Source organism: Seriola dumerili, unplaced genomic scaffold (assembly GCF_002260705.1).
Source record: "Seriola dumerili isolate Sdu_G_001 unplaced genomic scaffold, Sdu_1.0 BDQW01000478.1, whole genome shotgun sequence".
NCBI classification, from domain to species: Eukaryota; Metazoa; Chordata; class Actinopteri; order Carangiformes; family Carangidae; genus Seriola; species Seriola dumerili.
In genome coordinates this window covers 5,628,475-5,644,270 of record NW_019174733.1, presented here as the reverse complement: position 1 = coordinate 5,644,270, position 15,796 = coordinate 5,628,475, and the positions used below count along the sequence as shown (strand labels likewise).

At 34.3% G+C, this 15,796-nt stretch overlaps 1 protein-coding gene across 1 annotated transcript; it reads left to right on the top strand.

Moving 5' to 3' along the window:
• The first annotated feature begins 8,419 nt into the window (after positions 1 to 8,419).
• Positions 8,420 to 12,516, top strand: LOC111235335 (interleukin-22 receptor subunit alpha-2-like). The gene is made up of 6 exons (XM_022763764.1): positions 8,420 to 8,521; positions 9,468 to 9,588; positions 9,692 to 9,873; positions 10,191 to 10,333; positions 10,946 to 11,105; positions 11,632 to 12,516. Exons 1-5 carry the CDS (start codon positions 8,458 to 8,460, stop codon positions 11,093 to 11,095), a joined length of 660 nt encoding a protein of 219 aa, XP_022619485.1. The 5' UTR covers positions 8,420 to 8,457; the 3' UTR covers positions 11,096 to 11,105; positions 11,632 to 12,516.
• Positions 12,517 to 15,796: the final 3,280 nt, after the last annotated feature.

The following is a 15,796-nucleotide window of genomic DNA, read 5'->3' as shown; positions in this document are numbered from 1 at the left end:
AGTAATGCATAAAAAGTCATAAAAATGTCATATTATAGTAAGGCATAAAAAGTCATATTAAAGTAAGGCATAAAAAGTCATAAAAGCTTCATTGTATAGTACAGCATAAATAGGCATAAAAACGTCATAGTATAGTAAGGCATAAAAAGTCATAAAAATGTCATAGTATAGTAAGGCATAAAATGTCATAAAAACGTCATAGTATAGTAATGCATAAAAAGTCATAAAAATGTCATATTATAGTAAGGCATAAAAAGTCATATTAAAGTAAGGCATAAAAAGTCATAAAAGCTTCATTGTATAGTACAGCATAAATAGGCATAAAAACGTCATAGTATAGTAAGGCATAAAAAGTCATAAAAATGTCATAGTATAGTAAGGCATAAAATGTCATAAAAACGTCATAGTATAGTAATGCATAAAAAGTCATAAAAATGTCATATTATAGTAAGGCATAAAAAGTCATATTAAAGTAAGGCATAAAAAGTCATAAAAGCTTCATTGTATAGTACAGCATAAATAGGCATAAAAACGTCATAGTATAGTAAGGCATAAAAAGTCATAAAAATGTCATAGTATAGTAAGGCATAAAATGTCATAAAAACGTCATAGTATAGTAATGCATAAAAAGTCATAAAAATGTCATATTATAGTAAGGCATAAAAAGTCATATTAAAGTAAGGCATAAAAAGTCATAAAAGCTTCATTGTATAGTACAGCATAAATAGGCATAAAAACGTCATAGTATAGTAAGGCATAAAAAGTCATAAAAATGTCATAGTATAGTAAGGCATAAAATGTCATAAAAACGTCATAGTATAGTAATGCATAAAAAGTCATAAAAATGTCATATTATAGTAAGGCATAAAAAGTCATATTAAAGTAAGGCATAAAAAGTCATAAAAGCTTCATTGTATAGTACAGCATAAATAGGCATAAAAACGTCATAGTATAGTAAGGCATAAAAAGTCATAAAAATGTCATAGTATAGTAAGGCATAAAATGTCATAAAAACGTCATAGTATAGTAATGCATAAAAAGTCATAAAAATGTCATATTATAGTAAGGCATAAAAAGTCATATTAAAGTAAGGCATAAAAAGTCATAAAAGCTTCATTGTATAGTACAGCATAAATAGGCATAAAAACGTCATAGTATAGTAAGGCATAAAAAGTCATAAAAATGTCATAGTATAGTAAGGCATAAAATGTCATAAAAACGTCATAGTATAGTAATGCATAAAAAGTCATAAAAATGTCATATTATAGTAAGGCATAAAAAGTCATATTAAAGTAAGGCATAAAAAGTCATAAAAGCTTCATTGTATAGTACAGCATAAATAGGCATAAAAACGTCATAGTATAGTAAGGCATAAAAAGTCATAAAAATGTCATAGTATAGTAAGGCATAAAATGTCATAAAAACGTCATAGTATAGTAATGCATAAAAAGTCATAAAAATGTCATATTATAGTAAGGCATAAAAAGTCATATTAAAGTAAGGCATAAAAAGTCATAAAAGCTTCATTGTATAGTACAGCATAAATAGGCATAAAAACGTCATAGTATAGTAAGGCATAAAAAGTCATAAAAATGTCATAGTATAGTAAGGCATAAAATGTCATAAAAACGTCATAGTATAGTAATGCATAAAAAGTCATAAAAATGTCATATTATAGTAAGGCATAAAAAGTCATATTAAAGTAAGGCATAAAAAGTCATAAAAGCTTCATTGTATAGTACAGCATAAATAGGCATAAAAACGTCATAGTATAGTAAGGCATAAAAAGTCATAAAAATGTCATAGTATAGTAAGGCATAAAATGTCATAAAAACGTCATAGTATAGTAATGCATAAAAAGTCATAAAAATGTCATATTATAGTAAGGCATAAAAAGTCATATTAAAGTAAGGCATAAAAAGTCATAAAAGCTTCATTGTATAGTACAGCATAAATAGGCATAAAAACGTCATAGTATAGTAAGGCATAAAAAGTCATAAAAATGTCATAGTATAGTAAGGCATAAAATGTCATAAAAACGTCATAGTATAGTAATGCATAAAAAGTCATAAAAATGTCATATTATAGTAAGGCATAAAAAGTCATATTAAAGTAAGGCATAAAAAGTCATAAAAGCTTCATTGTATAGTACAGCATAAATAGGCATAAAAACGTCATAGTATAGTAAGGCATAAAAAGTCATAAAAATGTCATAGTATAGTAAGGCATAAAATGTCATAAAAACGTCATAGTATAGTAATGCATAAAAAGTCATAAAAATGTCATATTATAGTAAGGCATAAAAAGTCATATTAAAGTAAGGCATAAAAAGTCATAAAAGCTTCATTGTATAGTACAGCATAAATAGGCATAAAAACGTCATAGTATAGTAAGGCATAAAAAGTCATAAAAATGTCATAGTATAGTAAGGCATAAAATGTCATAAAAACGTCATAGTATAGTAATGCATAAAAAGTCATAAAAATGTCATATTATAGTAAGGCATAAAAAGTCATATTAAAGTAAGGCATAAAAAGTCATAAAAGCTTCATTGTATAGTACAGCATAAATAGGCATAAAAACGTCATAGTATAGTAAGGCATAAAAAGTCATAAAAATGTCATAGTATAGTAAGGCATAAAATGTCATAAAAACGTCATAGTATAGTAATGCATAAAAAGTCATAAAAATGTCATATTATAGTAAGGCATAAAAAGTCATATTAAAGTAAGGCATAAAAAGTCATAAAAGCTTCATTGTATAGTACAGCATAAATAGGCATAAAAACGTCATAGTATAGTAAGGCATAAAAAGTCATAAAAATGTAATACTATAGTATGGCATAAAAAAGTCATACAAATCTCATAGTATAGTAAGGCATAAATAGTCATGCTAAAGTAAGGCATAAAAAGTCAAAAAATGTCATAGTATAGTAAGGCATAAAAAGTCATAAAAACATCATAGTATAGTATGGCATAAAAAAGTCATACAAATCTCATAGTATAGTAAGGCATAAAAAGTCATAAAAACATCATAGTATAGTATGGCATAAAAAAGTCATAAAAAATTCATACTATAATAAGGCATTAATGGTCATAATATAGTAAGGCATAAAAAGTCATAAAAACATCATAGTATAGTATGGCATAAAAAAGTCATAAAAAATTCATACTATAATAAGGCATTAATGGTCATAATATAGTAAGGCATAAAAAGTCATAAAAACATCATAGTATAGTATGGCATAAAAAAGTCATAAAAAATTCATACTATAATAAGGCATTAATGGTCATAATATAGTAAGGCATAAAAAGTCATAAAAACATCATAGTATAGTATGGCATAAAAAAGTCATAAAAAATTCATACTATAATAAGGCATTAATGGTCATAATATAGTAAGGCATAAAAAGTCATAAAAACATCATAGTATAGTATGGCATAAAAAAGTCATAAAAAATTCATACTATAATAAGGCATTAATGGTCATAATATAGTAAGGCATAAAAAGTCATAAAAACATCATAGTATAGTATGGCATAAAAAAGTCATAAAAAATTCATACTATAATAAGGCATTAATGGTCATAATATAGTAAGGCATAAAAAGTCATAAAAACATCATAGTATAGTATGGCATAAAAAAGTCATAAAAAATTCATACTATAATAAGGCATTAATGGTCATAATATAGTAAGGCATAAAAAGTCATAAAAACATCATAGTATAGTATGGCATAAAAAAGTCATAAAAAATTCATACTATAATAAGGCATTAATGGTCATAATATAGTAAGGCATAAAAAGTCATAAAAACATCATAGTATAGTATGGCATAAAAAAGTCATAAAAAATTCATACTATAATAAGGCATTAATGGTCATAATATAGTAAGGCATAAAAAGTCATAAAAACATCATAGTATAGTATGGCATAAAAAAGTCATAAAAAATTCATACTATAATAAGGCATTAATGGTCATAATATAGTAAGGCATAAAAAGTCATAAAAACATCATAGTATAGTATGGCATAAAAAAGTCATAAAAAATTCATACTATAATAAGGCATTAATGGTCATAATATAGTAAGGCATAAAAAGTCCAAAAAATTTAATTCTATAGTATGGCATAAAAAAGTCATAAAACCTCATAGTATAGTAAGGCACAAAAAGTCATGATAAAGTAAGGCATAAAAAGTCAAAAAAATGTCATAGTATAGTAAGGCATAAAATAGCATAAAAACGTCCTAGTATAATAAGGCATAAAAAGTCATAAAAATGTCATAGTATAGTACAGCAAGAAAAGCCATAAAAATGTCATAGAATGTATGGTAAGGTATAAAAAGTCATAAAACCGTCATACTATAGTAAGGCAGAAAATGTCATAAAAACGTCATAGTATAGTAATGCCTAAAACGGCATAAAAATGACATAGTATAGTAAGGCATAAAAAGTCATAAAAACAATATTTTACAGTAAGGCAGAAAAAATCTATAATACAGTAAGGCATAATGTTTCATGAAAACATCATAGTATAGTAAGGCATAACATTTTTTAAAAACGACAGTGTAATCTGGCATAAAAAGTCATACAAAACTCTTATTTTAGTCTGGCATTAAAAATCATAAAAATGTCATTGTATCGTGAAGCATAAGAAGTCATGAAAAGGTCATAGTATATTAAGGCATGAAAAGGTATACACACAACACAATGACAAATGACACAGTATCAAATCAAATCAAATCAAATTTATTTATAAAGGACATTCAAAAACAGTAAACAACTATCCAAAATGTCTAACAACATCTGCAACAACACAAACAACACAGAGAAATAAAGTCAACACACAATAAAAACAGCACAACAAAACACACAAGCACACTGAAATGAGGGAGACAACTTATCTTGGCTTGAAACGCAGTTGTGTATAAAAATGTTTTGAGCTGTTATTTAAAGGAGTCAATGGATGGGGCAGATCCGATGGATGTGGGCAGGCTATTACAGTCTGGGGACCATGACTGAGAAAGCCCAGTCACCTATGCGTTTCAAGTGAGTGTAAGGGACGGTCAAGAGGCCAATGTCGGATGATCTGAAGGGCCTCGCTGTAGTGTAGGGGGTTAAAACATGTGTGATGTATGAAGGAGCTGCTCCATTTAGGACAAACAAATCGCTATCCTGTAGCGAATTGGGAGCCAAAGCAGAAAGGCCATGATGGGGGCAATGTAATCCCTCCATCTGGAACCAGTAAAAAGCCGAGCTGCAGCGTTCTTGAACAGTAAGGCATAAAAAGTCATAAAAATGTCATATTATAATGAGTCAAAAAAAAGTCCTAGTGTAATAGGCATAAAATATCATAAAAAGTCATAACAACGACACAGTATAGTAAGGCATAAAAAGTCATGCAAAAGACATAGTTTAGTAAGGCATAAAAATTCATAAAAAGGTCATAATTTAGGAAGATATAAAAAGTCATAAAAATTTCATGGTATACTAAGACATAAAAAGTCATAACATCGATAGTATAATAAGGCAAAAAAGTCAGAAAAACAACACAGTACAGTAAGGCACCGTAAGTTGTGAAAAGGTCATAGTATAGTAAGGCATAAAGGTGTCATAGTGTAGTAGGACACAAAAAGTCATTAAAACATCATTGTATATTAAGGCATGAAAAGTCATAAAAATGTCAGTATAGTAAGGCATAAAAAGGCATACAAATGTAATACTGTAGTGTAATGTCACAGAATAGTAAGGCATAAAAACCTCATGGTATAGTAAGGTATTGAAATTCCAAAAAACGTCATAGTTTAGTAAGGAATAAAAGTCATAAAAAAATCATAGTATATTAAGGCATGAAAAGGCATAAAAACGGCATAGTATAGTAAGCCATTAAAACTCATAGGATAGTAAGGTTTAAAAATGTCATAATGTAGTAATGTATAAAAAAGTCATAGTATAGTAAGACCTAAAAAGTGATAAAAACGTCATGGTATAGTAAGGCCTAAAAAGTTATAGTATTCGTGATGACATTTCAATGGGATTTTTTGACAGAAATGAAACTCATACTTTCATATATCCACCACTTTAGATTCACTCCTGCTAGCAACCTGACTGCTAGACTACAGAACACAGAAGCCAGGATTAGTTTGCTAGTTAACGCTAGCTAACATAGTAAAATAACAGTTGACATTTTCCTGGTGATGTTAGGTACCAACTGTGGTATTCTCACATGGACATGAGCATTCAGATAGCCCCACCCCTTCAGTCAATCAGATCCTACCATGCTAGATCAGTTGTCTTGGAGACCTAGCCTCTTGGAGGGCACATTGGAATGATCTAATATGACTTCACTCCAAACATAGTGGGAACAAGTTCATTCACATATTCCTCGGGACAATTCTTTCCTCCCAAAATATTGGTAGGAACATTTCCCTACCGTCCATATGCAAACCTATGCCCTTGATTTCAGCAATTTTTTCATTACTTTTAGGTAACTATTTACATTTCTCTGCTTGCTTTTCCCTCACTCAATCGCAAGTGCTATAGCTGACTCAATTTGATATATTTTTTAAATCAAATCAGTTGAGCTACTCCACAATCTTATGTACCCCCATTGCAACAGCAGAAATTACCCACAGGGGAACAGCAGTCACCAAAGTTGTATTAATTCTTTCGCACAAGGATGCTAAAGTTGCCACATAGAAGTGTCACAATCTTGCATTGAATTAACATTGGAATTAACATTATAGATAAGAATAGAAATAAGATTTTTGTCAAAAGTTAAAAAATTTGATTAAAAACTATTGCATGGTTGATAAAGTGCAGTCCCAATGTAATGATGTAACATATGAATTTTCATTTGCACAGTCAAACACATAGTTTAATGTTCTGCAGGACATAACAATAAGAATATAATCTCCACAGCTACTGAAAATTTTCATGAACCCTTCAATGACATAATTAATAATCATCATTACACAGAAACATGAAGCACTCCTCCTCCTTTTTCCCTTAAAGAGTTAGTTGTTGCACTGTCATTGAGTATTATGTGACACATTTCCTGTAAACTGTTGTTTAAGCTGATATTTCCAGTAAACTGTTTGAACAGCAGATAATTATCACTTGTTCCGGTAACAATACTTGTGATAATGTCAACCTGAAGCTGGACAGGACAGTAATTCTTCTAACCTGTTTAGGGGAATACATCCTCACTGAACTGAACTCATTAGAAAAATGTTTCACAGAATACAGTTTGACATTTCACAACAGGAGTATAGAGACCAGACTAGACTAGACTAGTGTAGACTAGAATGGCACTCAGGAGAGCACATACAATCCTACATTTTCTTCCATGAGATCCGGATTATTATCTGCACCTAATTGTATGAACTCGTAGATGTCATCACCATAATGCATATGCATACTTGCTCATTGTCAGACTGTCATGCCTCACCAGGACACTTGAATAGAATGGAGAATGGATCATTAATGTTATTAGTAACACATGCACTTTTTCTGGTATGACTGAAGTCAAACTGTCTGCTGTGAAAACGGGGATATTCATGCCGACTGTGGCTTGTGTGTTCAGAAAAGAAAAACAGGTGATGTTCCTGAAGCAAACACATCAGTCAAATCCAAATTAAGGATGAATTAAATGATCTTGGTTTCAGCTTAGCTTTGTGTTTTTTGTGTGTTTAAGCAAAGTTGAATTTTTTACAGTCTTTTTTCCAATTGAACAACACAGAAACCCATTAGAAACATGCATGAAAAGAAAAAATGCAGTTTGTGCTCTAGATAATGTTATATTAGTGGAATTAAACTTGACTTTTGAACTAGATAGTAATAGTTCATAAAAATTAATTTAATTGATGTGTTGATGAGAGGGGTGGGATTGCATTTCTCTCAGCTTTCAAGGGGGGGGATGACTGAAAAACTTTCAAAAAATCACTTTGTTGGGCAATGAATAGTCACATTTTTGACTCACAGCCTGTAATGTATTTACACCATGACACCTGCCAGAAGCTACTACGAATAAAGACTCAGTCATTTCCAAGACTTCTAAAGACTTCTGCCAGAAAAAGTTGAAACTGATCCAAGCAGGTCGAGCCTTCATTGTTACTGTTCAGTCAGTGAATGCGTCATCAGGTGTTTGACATTTGACGCCAACCTGGTCCCGAGTCTGAAGTTGTACATAGACAAAGGTAAAATGATCCACGTGTGTTTTGTAATGAAACCTGTCACATGTAAGCTGCACAAAACATACTTCTGTAAAGAAAAAGAGTGTCAAGTCATGTAACGTTCCCTCAGTGACAAAGATAAATGGTCATAAATGGTCCCATGCATCATGGAATCAAAAAGAGGAAGTCGAAAACATGTTAAAGGCAGCACTGTTGCTTCCAGCATCAGTCCAGTGTGGCTCTGCATGTGTGCGTTTGACTCTCGTCCACCAACATCATCAACGCCATGACCCCTCTGCTGCTCGGAGCCGTGCTCCTGGGAAACCTGGGTGTCTGTGTCACAGCACAAGGTAAGCTTTGATATATTTGTATTTATGTTTTAAGACAGATGGATTAGTGTTACTATTGTCTGATGGATTTGACTCTATCACTCTAAATCCTCAAGTTTCTTTTCAGATCATGTTTTGAAAATCCCTGTGATGAGTTTAAAACATCGACATTGAGCTGACAGGATATTGAGAGATGTATGGGTGCTAATCAAAACAATCAATACCAGATCTTACAAATACTAGATTCTGCCTTATCTGAACAGCTTGCGTTATTTACTTAAGCATTGTGTCATGATATATTACATTTAATTTCAGGGTACAATACAATAAAAACAAACCAGTCTTAACATCAATATATAATAAAACTAAATATTGTTTGCCGAGTGTAAAATTGACATTTCTTTGTCTCTTAAGTTATTTCAAGACATAAGTACGAATGGCAGTCACCAACAAAACGGTTAATACATTTGCTAAGAACAGAGTAGAAATTTTACTCACTTAAGGCCAAGAGAATGACATGTGGTCAGGAATCAAAATAAAGAGCGTAATATGAGAGTGTAATGTGCTCTGAGATTTCAAGGAACAAACTTCCATGCCAGGTTTGAAAAAAGTAGCCGTGTGTTTTCAGGTGCAGTGGTGCACATTCATGAGTTTTTCTAAGGACAAAAAGTTCTGGTTCTGAGTAGACCTTCACTGATCCCAGAGGCAAAATATGATACACCAAAGAAATTGTAGTTGAATTAATGAGGCCAAAACAGTAAAACAGATTTATTTTATATTTATTTCATATTTATTTTTAAATATAATGTCAGAGCCCATATAGAAGCTGTGATCGACTATTACTATGCTGTTGTTATTCTGCTGTATAATGAACACTATTATTACTTTTCTTTCATTTCTTATGAATTTAATTGATGCTTTTATCTCCTCATGAACCACTAAAGTACAAAATCAATAACTTCCTCAGTGCTGGTGATGCTCACTCCACCTGCCCAGGTAAGGTTTGACTCCATGGACTATAAAAACATTCTGCACTGGACTCCGCCCACCAACAACACCTCACTGCGGTACTACGTCCAGTGGAAGATGTGAGGCATTACACACACACATAAACAAAATTGTGACATAAAGATGATGTCCTGATTTAAAACCCCTCCTCTCTGTGTTTGTGTCCGTCCCTCATCTCCTCAGTTACGGGGAGCCTCAGTGGGTGGATGTGGATGGCTGTCAGGGGATCAAGAAGCAAGAGTGTGACCTAAGTGACGTGACCTCTGATCTCAGAGAGTGGTACTACGCCAGAGTGCACGCTTCCTCTCTTCCCTCCAGTAAATCAGCTTGGGCCCTCTCCCCCAGATTCAGCCCACGTTGGGACAGTGAGTGTTTACACACGTCCTCTTCCTCTTCCTCCTCCCCCCTTTTCCTCCTCCTCCTTGTTTGCATGCTCTAGGGACAATAAACACAAGATTTCAGGGTTTTTTTTGCAGTACAGGCACTTAATTACAAAAGAAAAGACAAAAAAAGATTTTAAGAAATCTGTTAAAAAATAATGAAGTCACCAAATTCCCTCCTTTAAGTGAAAAACAAACATGACCTCTGCTTCCTGTCTCCTTTTTTTTGTTGTACTTTGTCACTCTTTATTTTTGTGTTTCATCATAGCATAAAAAAACTAACATGATCCTTCCATCTGCAGCCCAAATCAGCCCACCTGCACTGAGACTGAATGTCACAGAGCAAAAGGTTGTGGTCCGTGTGAAAGGCCCCCACCCGCTGGTCCGGAAGATGCACAGCAAACTGCACTACAAGATCTTCCTCATACACACCAGTGGAGAGGAGGTACACACACACAGTATCTTGTTTTTGATTAATTGATTAGCCGTTTACTCTATATGATGTCAGAAAAACACCAGTCTCATTTAACCAGATGTAAAAAAAAGTCAGAAAGTCAGAAAGGAAAAAAAAGCCACCACATGAGTGATTTATGATATTAAATATGAGAACAAGAAGTGGAGAGAATAAGTGGTGTTTTTACAAATAATAATATGATTTATGATTTAAACCATTAAACAATCATAAAATAAAAATTACTAATGATTAATTTGTGATGGATTTTACCATTTGAAGAATCACCATCTCTATTACATACATAGATTTTTTTTTTCCTGGAGCCTGGAACAAATAAAATGTAACACACACAATGTGCAGACTAGAAACTACATTTGAACTACAACTATTACTATTACGAAACAGAAGAGGAAGAAGAACAAGAAGAAGACGGAGAGGAGCGGAAGAGGAAGAACAGAAGAAGAACAAAAACAACAACACACAATTCTTTCATTTCTCCTATAAGGCTCAATTTGCCATAATATGTTATGTAAAGACAATTTCACATGTTCAACTGTGCAACAGAACATTTCCTGAGGGTGTAACTCACTGTCTCCTCTGCAGGAAGTGTTTAAGATGGACTGCTGCTCTAACAAGCTGACTCTGAAGGAGCTGGGCCACAAGGCAAAGTACTGCCTCCAGGCCCAGACTGTGATCACCTCCCAGGCCAAGAGCAGCGTTCGTAGCTCTCTGAAATGTGTCACTATGCTCTGATCACATGCAGGTGTGAACACACACGCACGCACGCTCACATCTACACCATGAATACTGAAATATGTCTCTTGAAGCTATGTCTCCTCTGTGATTCTTTCTAGGAATGTCTGATAATTTTGTTTATACCAAACTCTATAAAACAAAGAACCCTGCTGCAGTAAAAAGAAAGCCGTGAGAAAAAGTTACAGAGATTTGTGTGACTGTGTCTGTGCTGGACAGTATCGTCAGTCAGTGAAAGGTAACCTCTCAGCTCTGACAAAAGGTTACCAAATGAGAAGTCAAGTATCAGCTGTCGCACAACAATTGCCTGATGCAGTCAGACAGAAAGAGGGAGGGAAAATGAAACTCCTGGAGGAGAAATCTTAGCAGGAGAGTTTGTCCACAATGACTATAATTACCTCTGCTCACCCCACCCTCTTCACTATTTTTAGATCTGCACATACCTGATGTGTAGAGCAGCAACAACGCAACAGTTATTCCTTTTGTGCAGTTCATTAATCTTGTCCGTTCTTCTCTCCCTCTCCTCTTTACTGCAGACAAACATGATACTCTGAAGGAGTGGACCTGTCATCCATCAGTTTCACTTACCCATCGCTACCTCGACGGCTGCAGCCACAAATATCTGTGCCAATAAAAAGAGTGATGCACTTTATTATTCATAGCATTAAGGATCAGATGCGTGGTTTGAAGTGTATTGGTTAAACTTTCACTTTGAACCAAACATTTGACTTGTATCATTTCAGCATTCAGGACACTGTAACTCCACTGTTCACTCAGAAGAAGCTTCTTTCTTTTTCTTTTTTTTGTTCACTCAAGGTCTTCTTACCAGCTTTTTTCCTCACTAGTGAGGGGACCTTGAGTTAAATATCCACCAGCTCAGCTTTCTTCAATGGTATTTTATTTGGTCTTTACATTTCTATTTGTTTCCCATGAATGGAGGAAACATTATACAATTCTGACGAGAGTCTCTGTGTCTTTCCTTTAAGTAGCTCTAAAGAATGCCATAGATAATCTACTCTCCATATTTGGTATAATATCTAACAGAAGTGGGAAGAGAGGGATGTGTGAACATTCTATTGGTTCGTTAATCATAAACAAGTGAACTTGATTTACGCATTCAGATCAACTATCAAGGACTCTTCAGAATGTGACATCATGCACATTTGCTTGCATTGATGATTCCTCCGTTCTCCTTGGCCAAGCTCAATAAACATCTTCAGCATAAGACATCTAGGGCTCCAGTGGTCTTTCCTTCTCTGAAAACCTCAACCATCGATGATAACATTTTCTCCCTAACAGTAATCACCACTCTTTGTGCTACAGCTGGTTTGTATCCAGTCGACCCCCAAGGATGTGAATGTGATCTTAAGCTTTTAGCAGGGAGCTTTCTTCAAATTTCAAAAACTGTGCTTAGATAGGAGCTGACACTATTCACTTCGCTTGTTGCATGCATCACACTACACACTACACACTACAAATAAAAGATACAGTCACTGTTCACACTGTTGGTTAATTCTTTCTCATGGGTCTGGAATTTTCTTATTGTCTACAAAAACATGAAAGGACGAAAGTTAAGAATATGTTTATACACTGTATCAGCACTTTCTTACTCCCCCGTCTGTCACCCCCCAAGCCCATTGGTTCCTCCTGAAAACTCAGTATATACAGTATATAATATAATAAACACAGTCCTGCAATAATTCCTACTTTCATGAACCTTATCAACTGTATTGTCATTTTGGAGAATGTATGTTGTGCTGCTGTTGAATGGTATTCCATTATACAAAGAGGTGTGTTTAACCAATCCTCACTGATGAGAATAGGGTGGACAAAATAACGGGAACACTCGTCATCATAAAGCAATGCCACTGGACAGCACCACAGGCTGCAGTACAATTTTACATGTGCATTGATGCACCAGTGTTAATCACCTTATAATGTAATAAGAGGCTGTAACATGAAGCTCTGAACACTTTGTGTACTTTCATTTATATAGGAATTTAAAAGCAGTACCTTGTAATTTTAGTTTGTAGTGTTGCCACTTTTACTTAAGCAGGTTACTTCTTAGCTCCTCCAGCATTAAATCTGAGAAAACCGCATCAAATAACTGTATTTAATTTAGCCTGAAAAGAAAAACACAAAGGCAACATTAGTCTCGATTTGGACTTTATTCAAAATGTTGACAAACTTGATACTCTTGATCAATCAGGCATGAAATAGCCAATACTGTAATGATAACAAAAAACGGTTCACTGAAACGGATGTACTGAAAGCTCAATCTGTGACACAGTCAGTGTGTGACAGAAGTGCTCAGTGATTTAGAGGAAGTGTTGCGTTAAACAGGAAGTCTTGTTATTTGATCGGAAGGTGATGGGTCTTTCAGCAACAGCTCTGCACTGCGCCTCTGAGGTCGTTTGTGAAGTTTTCATAGGGAGTACTTTTCTTTGCGAGGACTCCTCACTAGCAGCTAGTTCATTCATTTAGTGGTTTTGGTCCTGAAGACAAAGAGGCCTTAGTGCTGGTAGAGTTGAATTTGGTCCCATAGCCAGAAGCCTGAATGCACCATATTGATGACTGCTTTCACAGATATCATTGCTGCAGTTTGTCAAAAAGCAGTGGAATGTTTGTTTGGGTATGTCGAGTCATCTTTAACCGTAACAGACAAAACCCTTTGTTTACCACTGGCCAACAAAGTTTTGAGACTGGACGACAAACTGCAAACTTCAGCTTCAAACTGAAATACAATATTTTAAAAGGGGAATGTACAGCACCAGTGCATTGTGGTATTTACAGATACCCTCAATTCTTAAAATAATGGGTAAATCCAGTGATATTTTGACTTGCAAACTGCACCTTTAACAACTCGATGATTAGCAAGGCCTTTACAGTGTTGGACCTGGTTTGAAAGTCAGTGGTCACAAAGTACAGAACATGGGATACTTCATATTCTACATCATCATAAGATGCCACAGTGATACACACATCAGGAATCACGATTGTATTTACACCATTTGGGAATTCATATCTTACTGTAAATGAGCCCTTGGTTTGTCCTTCAAAAGTGGGACACATTTTCTACTGATCTCTAAAAAACAGACTGAAGTAAGACAGCGATTAAAAAAACTGAGGGAATATAATCACCAGTTAACTTTCAAGAATGGGTGTTAAGTTAATTTGTTCATATTTTTGGAGAGAGAGCGCCCGGGAGTGACCATGGAACTAGGTATAGTATATATCCTTCATAGTCAGACCTTCATACCATCAAATTCTTATAGGTCCGGAAAAACATATCAGGATAATGAGCCCTTTGTTATTCCTGAGGAAGCCAAATAATCTGGCTCTGAGTTTACAGTATGATAATGAAATGCAAACTGTGACTTTACTCTCTTTACCCAAATTCTGAACTCAAATGTCTCCAGACTTTCATGAGAATGATGAGATAAGAAATTTGGCTACATGGGGAAACCATCTGCTTAGTGTTACATCAAAAGTGTGCAAAAAGAAATAAAACAAAAACAAAAAAGATGACTCAGCTAAATGTCAAACCAATTAAATGTTAACAGAGTAATTGGGTGTATTAAATGAATAATGGTAATGGGGATAAAGACATAGATGAAGTTGAGCTTTAAAAAAAAAAAAAAAAAGAATAAATAACTTGTTTGCATAAATTAAAAAACTGTGTGCACACAGGACAATAAAACTGAAGATATGAATTTGACTTAATGTGAAGTACTTGAAGACACAGGGTCATACTGCTTTACAGCACAGGTATTTTGTGCACTTAATGTTTTAAACAGTGTCTTAGAATAAAACTTCTCCTGTGTGGTCACTCCCGGGCTGTGTCATTTCAGGTGCAGCCAATCAGATGTCAACAGGGGGATTAGAGTATAAATTCAGTAATTTGGGGCACGTTTTCCTGACATGAAAATTCATGGCTTAAGCGCCCCGTCCCCCCTCAGCTGAAGCGTGCCGAGTACATGAAATATTAACCACAGAAACCTTTCTATAAATACTCTGAGAAAAATCCATATTAGCAACACATGACCACCATAACAGTCATTTAAAATTTAAATCCATCTTTTAAGTGAAAAGATTCCAAGTCTGCTTTGTGGGACCTCGAGTGTTTTTCTACCTGCACGTCTAAAATCTTCAGGGCATTCTAGGAGGAAACATACTTGCATCCCTGCTACGATCCAGTATGTAACCTGTCCCTCGTACAAACTGTACTGCAGCATCTCTGACTTTTAAAACAGTCATTAAACAGCATAGATGCAATACAAAACAACTGCCAGAATTAGGCTGATAAAAAGAAATATTTACAAACAAGGCATAATGATTTTTTTTTGTTCAACATTTTAAGGGTACATGCATGCATGATTCTCAAGTCAAAAAAAAATCTAAAAGCGTGATCACACAACTTTGAAACTGACATGGAATGTATCTCCTGTTGGTTGCTAAGGTAAGGTCAAGTCTTTTCATATTAAATTACCTATAAAAATATATATATAAATAAAAAGGTGAGGGTATTGTGTTGCGAAAGCTGCAGCAGCGGTCAACGTTTAGCTGCACCGACAGAAGGAGAAAGGAAGAGGGTGACAAAGTGAGAGAGAGGGGGGGAGAGAGAGAGAGAGAGAGGAGAGAGAGAGAGAGAGAGAGAGAGAGAGAGAGAGAGAGAGAGAGAGAGAGAGAGAGATGAGCGGA